The sequence below is a fragment of the Nannospalax galili genome, unplaced genomic scaffold (genome assembly GCF_000622305.1).
Source record: "Nannospalax galili isolate Female #2095 unplaced genomic scaffold, S.galili_v1.0 scaffold34, whole genome shotgun sequence".
NCBI classification, from domain to species: Eukaryota; Metazoa; Chordata; class Mammalia; order Rodentia; family Spalacidae; genus Nannospalax; species Nannospalax galili.
In genome coordinates, this window is record NW_008338996.1 from 1,852,668 (window position 1) to 1,869,270 (window position 16,603).

Genomic DNA, 16,603 nt, shown 5'->3' on the forward strand with positions numbered 1-16,603 from the left:
GAAGAGATGGAGTTCAATTTGAGATGAACTAAATTTGGCTCTGTTATCTTAAGAGGATATTCCCAAGGTATTTGGAAATACAGAGGCAGAACTTTGAAGAGAATTCAGGGCTAGATGACAAAATTCAGACATCCCAGCTGTGGCTGGAGCAGCAAAAAAAATTTTTTTTTAAGAAATGTGGAGAGGGAAAGAGAACAGAGCCTAGAGAAGATGGTCCTGTATGAGTGTGCTTAGAGAAAGGAGAGACCTGCAGGGAATGGAAGGGAGGTGAGGCATTTCAAGGAGGAGGACAGTACTTTAAGGAGGCTCTGATGAGTGTTTATTCAGTTGGACTGATGTGCCAGGTGCCTCAGAGATATGCTTGAGAGCTGAGCGCTGACTGGAGCAATTAAATATTTAAGCTTAACTTGATAAGGCAGTTTACTGTTTGGGTTACCATTCCATTTTTCCACCTAATGTTTCTTGTATACCCATTCCTGATTTTTTCAAAATAATGCTTTCATTTTATTTTCTGAATTAAGAGGAATTTCTTTTCTTTCATGAATGGTGAGAGTGCCTATTTGTTTAGTCTTTCGTACATGTGTATTTGTATGTAGGCTGCATGAAAAGATGTTGGGTTAGTCAGTAGAGCAGGTGAGGGCTGACATAGCCACAAAAGTGTGACAAGCAGTAGCTCCTAAAGGAAGAGCAGTGAGAAACACAGGTGTGCCACTGTAAGATGAATGCAATTCCACTCTGCCAGGTTAGAAAACCAAAGGCATGTTCTCCTATATAAACTGCTTTAAATAATTAGTTTGGCCATGCGTGGTGGTACGTGCCTTTAATCCCAGCCCTTTGAAGGCAGGGGCAGGCATATTTCTGAGGTCGAAGCCAACCTGGTCTACATAGTGAGTTCCAGGGGTGCTACAGGGAGACCCTGTCTCAAAAACCAAAACAAAATTTTTTTAAAATTTATTTTTATTGGGGCTGGAGAGATGGCTCAGTGGTTAAGAACACCGAATATTCTTGCAGAAGACCAGGGTTCAAATCCCAGCACCCACGAGGCAGCTAACAACTGTCTGTAACTACAGTTCCAGGGGATCCAACAGCTTCTTCTGTGTTCCATGGGCATTGCACAACACAGGTGCACTTACCTACACGCAGGCAATACACACATACATATACAATAAAAAATAAAATATTTTTTAAAAACCCTAAAAAAATGTATTTTTATTTTCTGTGTATGACTGTTTTGCATGCATGTATGTAAGGGCACCTGTGTCATGCAATTTCTAAGGAGGCCACAGAGGGCATCGAATCCTCTGGAACTGGAGTTAACCTCTGTGTGGGTGCTGGGAACCGAACCTGGGTCCTCTTCAAGGACAACCGATGCTCTTATATCTCTCCACCCCCCCCATTTAAAAAATTAGTTCAAATAATATTTCCCATAGGTCCCCTCCAAAATTGTACACAATTTACCATTTTAACCTTTTTTAGGTTTTTATGTGATTTGGTGTATGGATGCTAAGGATCAAATCCAGGGTCTTGCACATGAGATTTGCACTGAACCATTTGCCCAGTTCCTGTTTAAACCTTCTTTTAAAAAAAATGTGTGTGTGTGTGTTCATTCTTGTGTGCAGGTGTATGTGTGCGTTCAAACCATTTTTAAGTGTATAACTGATGTCATGGACATTTACAATGTAGTGTAACCAACACTACCATCTATCTCTACCATCAACACTACCATCTATCTCCCAGACTTTTTGCATCTTCCCAAACTATACCAACTAAACCCTAATTGCTTGATCCCCCACCTGCCCCAGAGTTTGTCAACTACCATTCTACTTTCTATAAATGTGACTATTCTAGGAATTTCATGTTTCTTTTTAAATTTATTATTTTTATTTCGTGTGTATGAATATATTGCCTGCATGTGTGTAAGTGCACCCATGTCGTGCCGTGCCCATGGAGTTAGGGGTGGTTGTTAGCCACTATGTGGGTGCTGGGAATCGAACCCAGGTCCTCTGCAAGAGCAGTCAGTCCTCACAACCACTGAGTCATCCCTCCAGCATCCCCAGAATTCCACATATGTTAATAATGCAGTACTAGGTTTTTTGTGAGACTGACTTATTTTACTTGGCATAATGGCTTTACGTGGCATGTGTCAGAATTCTGTTTTTAAGGCTGAACAGTATGCTGTTGTGTGTCTAGATCACATTTTTCACCCTTTCCTCTAGGTTTTATCCAGCTCCTTGCTTCTACTCTTGCTCTCCCAATCATTTCCCATGATGCAGCCATAGCTATTGTTCAGAAATGTAGGCAAGTCATAAATTAAACATCTTCCTGATCCAGTTTTCCCTCCTGAACTCAGTCTGAACATTTTTTATAATTAGTGTCCATGTTTTGCCAATGTTTTTGACAAGTTATGTGACTAAATCTTAAGACTTTAAGATGGATCCCAATAGTTCTTTTTATGAATTGACCCCAGTGCTGGTCACTTATGTTTTATGTAAGGTAGAGATACCTAATAGGTACGCTGATAGATATATGCCTGGAATTGGTAAACCTATACTTATAGACCAAATCTAGCAGAAAAGAGAGTAATTCACTAGTCTCTAGTTTGCAAAGCCTAATTTAGATCCTTTTCAGAGTTTTAAAACTATTACATACTATCTTTTTAATTTTTCATTTCTTTTTTTGAAGATTTATTTTATGTATACTAGTGTTTGCCTGCATGTTTGTATGTGTACCACATGTGTGTCTGATGTCCTTAGAAGCCAGAAGAGGGTGTGAGAGCCTCTGAAACTGGACACGTGGCCAGTTGTGAACCACCATGTGCAGTGTGAGAGCAGAAAGTGCTCGTAAGTGCTAAGTGTCTCTCCAACCCCAGAACTTTGCATTTCTTAGTTCTTGGCTTCATTAACTTATTCATACTTTAGATTTCTCTTTAAAATTTTATTATGAGTGTGTGTGTGTGTGTGTGTGTGTGTGTGTGTGTGTATGCACATGGGGGTGTGGGCATGCATGCCACAACATGTATAGCAATCAAAGGGCAACTTTGTGGAGTTGGTTCTCTATTCCACCTTTACATGGGTTCCAGGGATTGAATTCAGGCACCTTTATCTGCTGAGTTACCTCACCAGCCTCCATCTTTTAGATTTCCATAAGTTAACATTTGAGCTTTTTTTTAAAAAAAATTAAAAAAACGGTAAATGCACCCATGTCATGCAATGCCCATGGAGGACAGAAGAGGCTGTTGAATCCCCTGGAACTGGAGTTACGGACAGTTGTTAGCTGCCATATGGGTGCTGGGATTCGAACCCAGGTCTTTTGCAAGAACAACCAGTGTTCTTAACCGCTGAGCCATCTCTCCAGCCCACATTTGAGCATTTTTTAAGCCGTGCAATCTTTTCTTCAAACATGCCAAAGCCTGGCTTCAAACAATGTGTGGTTGAGGAGCCAGTCGTGCTGGATCCTGAGGCATGTTTGCAGAACACTTCCATGTTCAGGAGCACCTGACACAGCCTCACTTTATCCCCTTGTGTTTGCTGTGGGATTCTATGCAGCCTGCTACTGACTCTACTGAATCATTACTGCTTATTTACCTTTTGTTTTCCATTATGGACTGTGTCATAAGAGCAGGAGATCCTTGCCTCACACAGATATCTCTACATGTACGTTGAGTGAATGAAGCACCAGTTAAACACTGGCAGTAAATCTGAACCCAGAACATATAGGACCTACTCTAGTTCCTTCAGAATACAGCTACCAAATGCTCAAGCTGAAGGAACTTAACTCTACCTCTCTACACAGGCCAGCTCTACACAGTAGCCATGAGCTGTTTGACTTTGAGTTCTTGAGTTATGGCTAGTTCAAACTGAGATGTGAAATACAAGAATTAAAGAACTTGGAATATAAAAGGACACAAAATGTCTCAATTTTAATATATGTTGAAGTGTTAATAGTTTTGACAAACTGAGTTAAATAAAATATATATTAAATTGTTTTCATGTGTTTTTACTTTGCTAAGTAACTATTAGATTTAAATTATATACTGTTTATATTTCTTTTTAAAAATTTATTTAAAAAATTTTTTTAAATTTTTGTTTGGTTTTGCTTTTTGTTTTGGTCTTTTTGAGACAAGGTCCCCCTGTAGCCCCAGCTGATCTAGAACTCACTATGTAGACCAGACTGGCCTCGAACGGACTCACAGAGATCCACCTGCCTCTGCCTCCTGAGTGCTAGGATTAAAGGCGTGCGCCACCACACCCAGCTAAAAATTTATTTTGATTTTATGTATGTGAGTGTTTTACCTGCATATATGTAAGTGTACCACGTGTATGCAGTGCCTGCAGAGGCCAGAAGAGGGTGTTGGATCCCTTGGAACTGGAGTTATGCCATGGTTGTTAGCTGCCATGTAGATGTTGGGAATCGAATCTGGGTCCTCTGGAAGAGCATCCAGTGTTCTTAACCACTGAGCCATCTCTTCAGCCTCCATATTGTTTATATTTCTGTAAATATTACTGACAAACAAGAATTACTTGATGGCACTGCATGCCTTTAATCCTAGCACACCTGGGAGGCAGAGGCAACCTGATTTCTGTGAGATCTAGGCCAGCTGGGGCTACAGAGAGACCCTGTCTCAAAAAATGTTTTGTGTTGTTGTTGTTTTAATATTTTATTTATTCTTATTTTATGTGTACACATGTATTGCCTGAATGTATGTGAGTGCACCCATGTCGTGCAATGCCGTGGAGGTCAGAAGAGGGTGTCGGATTCCCCTGGAACTGGAGTTAAGGATGGTTTGTAGTAGCCATGTGGGTGCTGGGAATTGAACCCGGGTCCTCTGCATGAGCAGTCAGTGCTCTTAACCGCTGAGCCATCTCTCCAGCCCCTCAAAAAACGTTTTTTAAAAAGGCCTGATGACCTTTTAAGATTGTTGGATTTTCTTCAGCTATTCTAAACTAGAACTCCAGTTTGCCTCCTGTTTGTATGTGATTTGTCTTTGTATGTCTGTCATTTTCTTTGGTGGTAGGATAGAGCCCAGAACCTTGGATTGCTAGGCGAGTGTTCTACTACTGAACTGTATCCTTGGTGCACTATATGTGGAGTCCAGTAAAAATCCCTGAATGATTTTAAAAGTCTTCCATGTCCATCGAAAACAACCCCCAAGTGGTGACAAGAAATACAGTTGCCCATGTTAAGGTCTTGCTTTTTTTTTTTGAGACTGGGTCTCCCTGTAGCCTCAGCTGTCTTGGAGCTTGCTGTATAGATCAGGCTGGCTTCAAACTCACAGAGATGCACCTGCCTCTGCCTCCTGAGTCCTAGGATTAAAGGTGTGTGCCACCACGCCCAGCTCTTGCTCAGTCTTTTGTAAGAGATGACTGTTTTTATCCATTGTCTGAAACATTGATTCTTGATTAAAGGGGGAATTTTTGTGGCTGGTTTTGTTTAATCATTTCAGCCTTTTGAAAACTGGCTAGTTGGTGCTTTCCTAGACTATTATATCCTGATTATAATAGCTATATAGCTATATTTAGTGTTTTCTCAAAGTTTTGTTTTATTGAGCCTCTAAAGGTAAATTTTGAGACATGAGTTAGTCATTAGGATTATAAACTTAATTAAAGCTAAGTCCTGAATTAACTACAATGATTAGTATTAACATTTTTATTAGAGGCAGAAATAAATCCAATTTTTCCTACAGAATTTAAAAAAATATTTTATTTTTATTTATTGTGTATAAATGTGCATGTGTGTAAGTGTACCCGTGTTGTGCAGTGCCCATGGAGATCAGAAGAGGGTGTCAGATCCCCTGGAACTGGAATTAGAGACAGTTGTTAGTCACCATGAGGGTACTGAGAACCAAACCTGGGTCCTCTGTAAGAACAGCCAGTGCTCTTAACTGCTAAGCCATCTCTGTAGCCCATTTCCTACAGAATTTTAAGCTCTTTGTGAGTTGATGTGAATATCTGAGGGTAATTTATTCCTGACTTCCATTGAGATCCCTTGACATATTTCAATGTGGTTTGAGAATTGCCTCTTAGCTTTTGTAGAAGTTAGCTAGTGACCTTTATCCCTCCTTAAAATGGACTATGCTCCTGAAACAACTTTCCTAGTCAGCATTCCTTGTTTACTCAGGATTGTTGGGTAGTGGACAAGCACGCAAGTGTGAACATGCAGCCATAAGTAAGACCTAGGAGTTCAAGCTCGGATCTGAAAGCTCTTAATAACCAGAGACTTACAAAATGCTTTGAGTGGAAGCATGAAGGAGGCTTTAATCTATGTCCCTCCAATAGCCTGGAAGATTGAGGGGAAAAGACAAGCTTGGATTCTGTCCTAGTGTGTTTGATGCCATTTTGAGGCCTGACAAGTCATGCTATCTGGCTTTGCTTTGATTTCTTAGCTTCAGAGTGGAAGTGCTGCAGGGGTGACTCTTGAGGGCCTCTTTTGAAAGAGAATGCATGTTGCGGGAATTGATTTTTTTTCCTTAGCATGTCTGTTTCACAGTAACCCCTTGTTTTTCTCTTCAAGGGTCAGATGACTTGTCAGCAAAGCTGTGGGATGTAAGCACAGGGCAGTGTGTTTATGGCATCCAGACCCACACTTGTGCAGCGGTGAAGTTTGATGAACAGAAGCTTGTGACAGGCTCATTTGACAACACTGTGGCCTGTTGGGAATGGAGTTCCGGAGCCAGGACTCAGCACTTCCGGGGGCACACGGGGGCGGGTGGGTTGTCCTTTTTCAAGGGTCTGTACAATTACTTTAGCCATGTTTTTAAGACCAACATAATCAAGTATGTTAAGGTTTTTTCTTTTTCTTCCTTCCTTCCTTCCTTCCTTCCTTCCTTCCTTCCTTTTTCTCTCTTCCTCTCTTTCTCTCTTTCTTTTTGGTCTTTTCGAGACAGGGTCTCCCTGTATCCCTGTAGCCCCAGCTAGCCTGGAACTCACTGTGTAGACCAGGCTTCTTTCTTTCTTTCTTTCTTTCTGATTTAACCTTCCATTTTCCTTCTTTCTCAACTACTACAGTTATTTCTCTTTATTTGAGTTATCTTTATTTGGAATGTTTCTACAATTTTGCTTTCCTTTGACCTTCAAAATTTATTTTATGCACCTGCATGCTGTGTCAGTAGAGCCCCCTCTCCTACTTCATTTCTGTCTTGCTGAAGAATCATGTTTGTGTTTAGTGGATTTCATGCCTTCACATGAGTAATCCTGCATGTAACATTCATACCACCTTCTTTGTAGATTTAGAGTTGAAAATCCTTAGGAAGGAAGGTGGTTCACAGTATGATCATATGATCGCCACAGATTACATCCAATTAGAGCCTATGATAAGTGAGTAAAACAAGGAGCTGCTGAGATTAAATGAAAGAAGCAGATGATTTCTGCTGATAAATGCACAAAGGCTTGAATTGTAGAAAACTGGTCCTTTGAATGGGACTTAAGTTTCCCCTTTCTGTTGTGTTTTATTTTGGAGTTTGCGTAGTAGTTGTCATCAGCCTGGCCGCTCCTGTGCAGCACTTCCCTGTGTTCTTTCCTCCCTTCATGCACTGCTCCAGCTTCTGAGCTGCAGCCTGCATAGTTGAACAGCAGTCATGGAGAGGACTTCTAGGAAGCTCTGCTGTCAGCTCTTCATATAGCGTTGCTGTCGGGACACTGGTCTTACACGAAGCACACTGACCTTATTTTACTCTTATGGCTTGAGTTCATTGTATCGTGTCTGGTGCCTAGTATTTCCTTAAACCTACCTGCTTTGCTGCTAAAAACCTTTTTTTCCTCCGATTTTGTTTATCCTCATAATTAAAAAACATTCAACCTTTGCTGTCTGCTATCATCTGTTTGTTTTCTAAGTTAATATTTGGCAGTCTATGATTTACTTTTAAACTGAGTGTAGTCCACAATGTTAAGATAGTCAGTGTCATGACTGGAGGAGATTTTACACCTTATCAGCTTTGAGGGCCCTGCTCTTTGCTGGTTTCTGGACATTGCTGTGGTTTTTTTGTTTTGTTTTGTTTTGTTTTTAATTCCATGCCTTTGCTGTCCCCTCTACCTTCGGTGGTTTTTCTTTTCTTGGTAAACTAGTCGTCCTCGGGCCCGTCTCCAATATTGCCTCTTCCCTGAAGTCCTCCCTGTTAATCCTGGGTAGAGTATTCATTCTCCTTGGTGTCTCCCTAGCAAGAAGTTAACCTTTTTTTTTTTTTTTTAACTTTTATCCCTCAGAGTTCCTTAAAGAAGGACTAGTGTCTTCATTTCTAGGTCCCCAGTGTCCTTTTGAGGTTGGCAGACAACAAACACTGAGTATTCACTATACTTCCTGAACTAAGATAATTACTGTACTTCCTAATTAAAGTGCCAGGTATTTTTGAATGAGTGACTTGGTCGGACCTTTGATATCCGTGGTTTATTATGTTCATTACTTTTCTTGAGTCTGAGTACTCTTCTGCTTATTTTCTTTACATTTCTGTCTTACTGTCACTACAGATCTGCACACCGACACATATGTTCTGGGGGTTTTGCATAAACTAAATAGTTTTGTGTAGCATCAAGCAGGCAGTCCTAAGAAAGCAATGCCATCATTTCTATCACTGGTGGTGGTTCTCGTTCAGAAACTGACACAAATATAAAAAGATTGTATTGTTCTCAATACTTTGCAACCTTAGATGTAATAATTTTGAAAAAAAAAATTTCTAAAATTTCTGACTGAGTAGCTCAGTTCTTTAGTAGCTCTGGTTAGGAAGTTATATATTTAGGCTGCCTCGGAGAATAAACATTATTGAGTGCTTATTACAAACGATCCATTGGAAAGAAGCATGTTTTAACTTTGTTTATGTTGTGTGCACTAGTGTTTAGCGTGGACTACAATGATGAACTGGATATCTTGGTGAGTGGCTCTGCTGACTTCACTGTGAAAGTGTGGGCTTTATCTGCTGGGACATGCCTGAACACCCTCACTGGGCACACTGAATGGGTCACCAAGGTAGGAAGACCAAGGAATCTTGCTGTCAAGGCTCCTCACTGGTTGGAATAGAGGATGGTAGAAATGACCATATCATGGTAGACGAATCATAGCTGGAATAGACGCAGCTGCAGCATGATAGTGTAGCACAGTGATCAGCATGTAGAATCTACTTGGTAAATAATCAGATTATTTGGGAGTGGCGGTACGTATCTGTAATCCCAGCACTCGAAAGGCTAGTCAGGAACATCAAGAGTATGAGGCTATCCTGAGCTACACATGGACACCCTCTTTGAATCAGAACTGTGTTTTTCATTTTGAAAAAATAAGTGTACAGACCAGGGGTATAGCTCAGTGGTAGAATGCTTGCCTAGCCCAGGGCTCTGGGTTTGATTCTCAGCATTGCAAACAAACAAATGAAAAAAAATCAAAACCCAGCAATGACAAAAACCAATAACAAAAAAATTAAAATCAACAAAAATCTATAGTATTTGCAAAATATAGGATGTGGAATGGCCAGGTATATATATGTAACTGTGGTAGAACATTTGTCTAGCATGCATGAGGACCTGTGTTCAATTCCCAGGACTGCCATAGCAATAAAAAAGGGGCGGGTGTGCTTTTATCTTTAACAGAATATTATAATGGTTTCCAGTTTTCAAAACAAGATTGTGATTGTTGTGTGTCAAATGCAGTATTAGTAATGGATCTGTTACACAGACACTTTCTTGAGCTTATTATGCTGATCTTTGAGAGACTGAAGGTAAAGGAGTGAACAGAATAGATTCTGACCTGATCTGATGAGTTTTAATCTCATAGAAAGTCATTAAGTAGTAATTTCAGAAATAAATACTGTATAATTACAAACTAAGTTTTGTGAAGAAGTACAGTGTTATATAAGAAAGTCTAGGAACATAGCTAGAAAAAGCTTTTCAAGAGGGGCCAAAAGATGGATAGGAAATAGCTGTGGGAATAATAGCAGACAAGACAGTTTCAGAGGGTATAATTAGAGAGAGAGACAGACAGATAGGCACAGAGAGATATATATAGATATGTGTGCTCAGGGCTAAGAAAGAACTTGAAACATTTGATGATCTGAAGGAAAGCCAGTGCAGCTGTGATAGTGGGGAGAGGTGGCCAGCTTGTATGAGTTAGTAGGCCATAGTAAAGATGGTAGATATTATAAACAGTTGGAAGTTATGAATAAGGGTCTTCTATGATTTATGTTTAAGGAATGTAAATTGAGGGCTAGAGAGTTGACTCAGTGGTTAGGAGCACTTACTGCTTATGCAGAGGATCCAGAATCGGTTCCCAGTACCCACATACCTACAGCCGTTTGTAACTCTAGTTCTAGGGAGCCTTACCTTACACTTCTACTGCCTACGCTGAAGGCACCAGGCAAATCATGTGTGGTACACAGAAATATGTGCAAGCAAACACTCAGATACATAAAAATAAATCTCTATTTATTTTATTTTATTTTATTTTTTGGTCTTTTTTGAGACAGGGTCTCCCGGTAACCCAACTAGCATGGAAATCTCCATGTAGACCAGGCTGGCCTTGAACTCACAGGGATCCCCTGTCTCTGCCCAGTGGTGGTGCACGCCTTTAGACCCAAGGCTCTAGAGGCAGGCAAATCTCTGTGAGATCAAGGCAAGTCTGTTCTACGTAATGAGTTCAGGCCAGTTGTGGGTACAGGGAGACCCTACCTCAAAAAAAGAGAGTATATGTAGTTGGGTTTTTTTGTTATTTATTTTTTTAAAGCAGATGTTTTAACATGTTATGAAACAAGCTGTACACTGAATTATTTACATGTATTCATTTTACAGTTGCTCTGAAAGATAATAGCAAGCTAGATCTAGGACGTGTAGTCATATCTACAATTCTGTAAAGATTCTGTTGGAAAAGAGAAGTTGGTCCTAAAATATTGGTTCACATACCTTGAGAATACTTCTTTTTCTGATAAGATCCCCTGTTTTTTCTTTTCTTTTTTTTTTTTTGGTCTTTTTGAGACAGGGTCTCCCTGTAGCCCCAGCTGTCCTGGAACTCACTATGTAGACCAGGCTGGCCTTGCACTCACAGAGATCTGCCTGCCTCTGCCTCCTGAGTCCTGGGATTAAAACCGTGCACCACCATGCCCGGTTTTTTTTTTGTTTGTTTGTTTTTTTTTAATGTACTCTTCATTTATTTATTTTTTAAAAATTTATTGAGAATTTCATACATGCATATAAGGTGTTTTTGATCAAATTTATGCCCACTGCCTCCCCTCCAACTTCTCCCATATCTCCCCATCACTTTTTTCTGATAACTTCATGCATGTACTCTTTCTTCTTCTTTGATTATTTTATTTTATTTTTTTATGGGGCTTTTGGCTACTCTAACATTCCCCTCTGAAGAGGTAACCCTAAAATCTGTTAAGGGTTAGATAAAAGCTCCCAAATACTTTAGACATTTTTAATCTTTGAAATGGAGTATATTGCTAAGAGGCCCAAGGACATTGTGACTTTTAGCGAAGAAACTGGCTACCTTTCTTTGAGGTCTCTTTACCTTAACTGCCTAGCCAGTTCCTACCTCCTATTCTTACCACACTATCCTCTGAAGAGGTTACCCAACTTTCAGATAGGGAATTGGGAGGCAGATGGCTCTGGCTTCTTCCATGCTGAACAGGGACTCAGGGTGAGGCAATTGGGGTACCCCTTCAGTCTATCTGACAGACTCCCAAATTGCAAAACTTTTTTTTTTGTGAAGAAGTAAAGGCAAGAGTAATTAGCATTACAAGTTCTAGATGCTCTGCTCTGTCCTTCCCCAGATTGACCAGGCCTCTGCTTCCTTTACTTGGTGCTTGTGCCCATCCCCTCCTCTCCCCTTACACAGTTCAGTGAAGGTCGAGAAGCAGAGGTATTGCATTTACCCAGTCAATAGTTTTCCCATTCACAGGCTATGTAATTAAGCAATTTAGACTTCCCTCAACTTAAAAAAAAAAAAAAAAAAAAAGAAAAGAAAAAGAAGAAGGCTTTGAGATAACTGATTAAAAAAAAGATTAAAAAAAAAACCAAAACTGTAGTTTTTTGAAAAGTTTAAATTGAATGTGGAAGGGTGATGGATTAGAGTAAGACACATGCACGTGGATGCAGGATGCCCAATGAGACTTAGTCCAAGCAAAAGGTGCCCAGGACTTGGATTTGCATGGCAGTACGTGAAGCATATATCTTTAAGGTAAAGCTTTCTACACTCACTATAAGTCATAAAGAAGAAAGAATCAGAGATGCGTGTGGCAGGTTTTAGATTGGATGAGTACTATATTAGTCTTCTGAAATAGGTGAAACTAAAGAGAGAGCTGTTTGTGAGAAGATCAGTAGCCATGTATTGGGCACACTAACTTTTTTTTTATGTGTATGAGTGTATTGCCTGCATGTACATGAGTGCACCCATGTATGCAGTGCCGCAGAGGTCAGAAGAGGGCTTCGGACTCCCATGACGCTGGAGTTAAGGAAAGTTTGTAGCCACCATGTGGGTGCTGGGAATCGAACCCAGGTCTTCTGCAAGAGCAGTCAGTGCTTTTAACCGCTGAGCTGTTTCTCTAGCCCCTGGCACATTAACTTTTTAAACAGAAGCTGTAGGTTACAAGGAAACTTGGTGATAATGGGGAATAGTAGATGTGGGGTCAGGACACTACCTATGTCTAGACAAGTTCCTCTTCCCCTCAGGACCTGAATTTTATCATCTACCAAATTCCTATGAATGTTACATGAGATGTTAGGAATAGCAACTAGTGAAGGTGCCTGATGCTTAGGAGTAGGTCTGTGCAGTTTAGTTGAATCTGCATCCCAGGCTTATAAATGAGTGATCCCTGTCTCCCCTCTTACCTTGTGCCTATTTATTTAAAAAAAAAAAAAATTAAAAAAAAAAAATAGCTGGGACCTAATGTTAACAGGTCATCCCAAGTGCTGTGGAATTTTACCTTTATTGTGTCACTTTCACTATTACTATTATTTGCATGTTTTTATTTCATCTTCACTGTGTTTTCGTGAAGTAAGGTAATAGGTGCTTTGCCTCTAAGCTGGGCATGGTGGCACACGCCTTTAATCCCAGCACTTGGGAGACAGTGGCAGACGGATCTCTGTGAGTTCAAGACCAGCCTGGTCTACATGGTGAGTTCCAGGTCAGCTGGGGCTACAGGGAGACCCTGTCTTAAAAAGACCAAAAAAAAACAAACCAAACTGAAAGAGTAGGACTAGGGGTGTAGTTCAGTACACATATAAAAAAGTTCACTAGGGTTGCAGATAGCAGATACTTTGTCCGAGTCTGGTGCTTTTCCTTAATGCATATACTTGGGGAAAACAGATAATTTGCATCTACTTCTTTGTGGACTTTTTTTGTGTTCCTTACATTTTGTAATGTGGGAGGTAATGATAATATGGTATTGGAGAGCAAACCCATGGCCTTGAGCATGGTAGACAAGACTCGACCTACATCCCCATCTATGCTTTACAATTTTTTTTTTTTTTTTGGTCTTTTTGAGACAGGGTCTTCCTGTAGCCCCAGCTGTCCTGGAACTCACTATGTAGACCAGGCTGGCCTTGAACTCTCAGAGATCCACCTGCCTCTGCCTCCCGAGTGCTGGGATTAAAGGCGTGCGCCACCATGCCTGGCTACAATTTTAAAAATTATTCTGATTTTGATACTTCCAGATTAAAGATTAAGTGCTGCTAACATTAGACACTTTTAGATGCAGCTCATAACAGAGAACAGGGTTATAGTAAAAACGTTAGGCATTAACTTGGTAATAGAGTTATAGTTTAGGTATTCTAGCATACCATATCAATTCAGGTTCCTATTCATATTTTAATTGAATTCACATTTTGATATCATTGTAATACTTTAATTAAAAATGCATTCAGGGCCAGGTGTGGTGGTGTACGCCTTTAGTCCCAGCACTTGGGAGGCAGAGGCAGGTGGATCTTTGTGAGTTCAAGGCCAGCCTAGTCTATATAGTGAGTTCTAGGACAGCTGGGGCTACAGGGAGACCAAAAAAAAAAAAATGCATTCAAATTATTAAATTAATATTTTAATGTAAAATGTATAGGAATAGCATGAGGAAGCTCTGTCTAACAGAGATACTGTGTTTGCAGGTGGTTTTGCAGAAGTGCAAAGTCAAGTCCCTCTTGCACAGCCCTGGAGACTATATCCTCTTAAGTGCAGACAAATATGAGATTAAGGTGAGTCTTCTCCCTCCATTAATTTGTCTCATCAAAGAGAAAATAGAAAATAAAGGTAAATTAAGGAGTTATGCCGCTTTCCCCCCATGTGCCACATTGTATAAAGACAAGCTTTCCTTTGGTGATGTGATCTATCATCTTTCCTAATTTTCTTTTTCTTGTAGATTTGGCCGATTGGGAGAGAAATCAACTGCAAGTGTTTAAAGACGTTGTCTGTCTCTGAGGATAGAAGTATATGCCTGCAGCCAAGACTTCATTTCGATGGCCAATACATTGTCTGTAGTTCAGCACTTGGTCTATACCAGTGGGACTTTGCCAGTTATGATATTCTCAGGTAATGTTCCTTTGGGTCAAGTGCTTTACCTTTGAAAGTCTGCTCCAGTTCTAAATATTTGAATATACAGGTCAGTAGCTTGCTTTTAGGAAGGCCCACATCAGTTATAAACAATGTTGTGTGTGTTAAATATTGCACCCAGACAGAATTTTTAGAAGCAGAGGAGAAAGTGTTCAATGCTAAAACCTGAAGATCTGGATTCTAATCCCTCTCGTACTCTGAATCATGAGCTCCTCTCCTTTTCAGAACTCAACACCTTTTTCTAGAATGTGAAGCTTAGATAGAATAGTTTTTCAGACCTCCTTCAGGTCTAATATCCTAAGTTCTGTCTTAGAGTCGGTTGAAATTATGCATTGTTACATGGACCTGGTCCCCAGTGGAGTCCAGTCATCACGTGGCCTTTTGTTGAGTAGAAATGGAGGGACCTACTGGAAGTCTAATTTGGAAGGTTTCCCTCAAAAGAATTTTTTTTTTTTTTTTGAGACAGGGTATCCCCGTAGCCCCAGCTGGCCTGGAAGTTGCTATGTAGACTAGACTGGCCTCAATCTCCCAGAGATCTACCTACCTCTACCTCCTGAGATTAAAGGTGTGCACCATCACACTCAGCTCTGACCAAAGAAATTTTAAAATACGAGTTCTAATAACAAATCATTTTGTGATCCACTGCATACTGTGGACTCATATTAGGGACTGGCAATCTTTTTTAGTATGTTTGAGGCTGATGGGCATCACTGCTGTGTAATGAATGAGGGCATTTAATTTGATGAGAGACATTAGGCACCAGAGTCTTAGGATGTTTGGTATCCTGCCAAAGACATGTACAGGCCGTATTCTATGGTCCATGATTTTATGTAAATTTCTCAGCTCTATGCCTCAGTTTCCTCATCTATAAAGCTGTGAAATAAAGTGCTTTTGGTACAGACCTAGGATAGGAGCTGGCAAGTCTTTATTGCTAATAACTCAAGTCCTGCATTAAGAAACCTGTTTGAGCTCTGCAGGACCTGCAGTAGGCCTCTCTCCTACCCGCAGGCCTCTTGCTGGGGTAAGTCCATTGTGCCCTGCCTGCCTTGACTCCCCCAGCCTCATTCATCTTCCTGTCTCCACCGCCGTTCTCTCCTCGGAGTTTGGGCCCTGCCCCATTCCTTGTCTTGGGGCCCCAGACACTGGGGAACCAATACTGCTCCCTGATCCTTTTCATTCACATCAACGTAGTGCCTTCTCTGGGCCCCAGGACCTCTGATTCTGGGCCTGGCCCTGCCCTCATCTCCCTCTGCTTCCCTGGGCCTGCAGGACCTGCAGTAGGCCTCTCTCCTACCCGCAGGCCTCTTGCTGGGGTAAGTCCATTGCGCCCTCGAAGCCCTGACTCCCCCAGCCCCATTCACCCTCCCATCTCTGCCGCCATTCTCTCCTCCAAGTTTGGGCCCTGTCCCATTCCTTGTCTTGGGGCCCCAGACACTTGGGGAACCAATACTGCTCCCTGATCCTTTTCATCCAGACGGAGTGCCTTCTCTGGGCCCCAGGAGCATTGCGTCTGTGTCTGGCCCCACCCTCAATACCCTCTGCTTCCCTGAGCCTGCACCACCCGCCAGCCTCTTTCTGGGACTCTGGGGCTGACCTTTCCTCTTCCTGATCCTTTGCATCCAGACCAACCCAGGTCCTCAGTGCAGTCCCCAAGAGGCCTTGGGGCCTCCTCCTGCCCCATCTGCCTTTGCATCTCTTGGTGGCTTGGCCACCACCTGCCCTAGACCAGCATCTTTCCTGGGCCAGGCTCCCAGGCCAGTCCAACCCCAAATTCCTGAGGCCAAGATCATTCCTGGAGGGATCCAGACCTTAGGAGAAAGCCTGAAAACATCTGACCCTCACCTGTATTGGGCCTCTGTGGGAACTCCTGAAGACAAAATCAATCTGGCCACTCCAATATAAAATCAAAAGAGAGAACCGGAAGCTTAGACGAACCAGCTTTTCATGACCCAAAAGTAAACCACAAAGACATATAAAGTTGTCAAAAAGAAGCAGACCTAAACTTGAAGACCTGAGTCTCACACAAGAATCAGAAACTACAAAAGAAATTCACATGTCAAAATCACAGAGAAAAAAATAATAACATGAAAAACCA

The 16,603-nt window shown here is 41.3% G+C and overlaps 1 protein-coding gene across 2 annotated transcripts in view; it reads left to right on the top strand.

The window, feature by feature from the left end:
- The window catches only part of Fbxw2 (F-box and WD repeat domain containing 2), a 41,399-nt gene that overhangs the window by 11,541 nt on the left and 13,255 nt on the right, over nt 1-16,603 (top strand). For both annotated transcript variants that reach the window (XM_008833469.2, XM_029563709.1), the window contains exons 4-7: nt 6,511-6,705; nt 8,822-8,955; nt 14,067-14,153; nt 14,318-14,487. In XM_008833469.2, the coding sequence (XP_008831691.1) occupies nt 6,511-6,705; nt 8,822-8,955; nt 14,067-14,153; nt 14,318-14,487 (586 nt within the window). The remainder of the gene's footprint in view (nt 1-6,510; nt 6,706-8,821; nt 8,956-14,066; nt 14,154-14,317; nt 14,488-16,603) is intronic.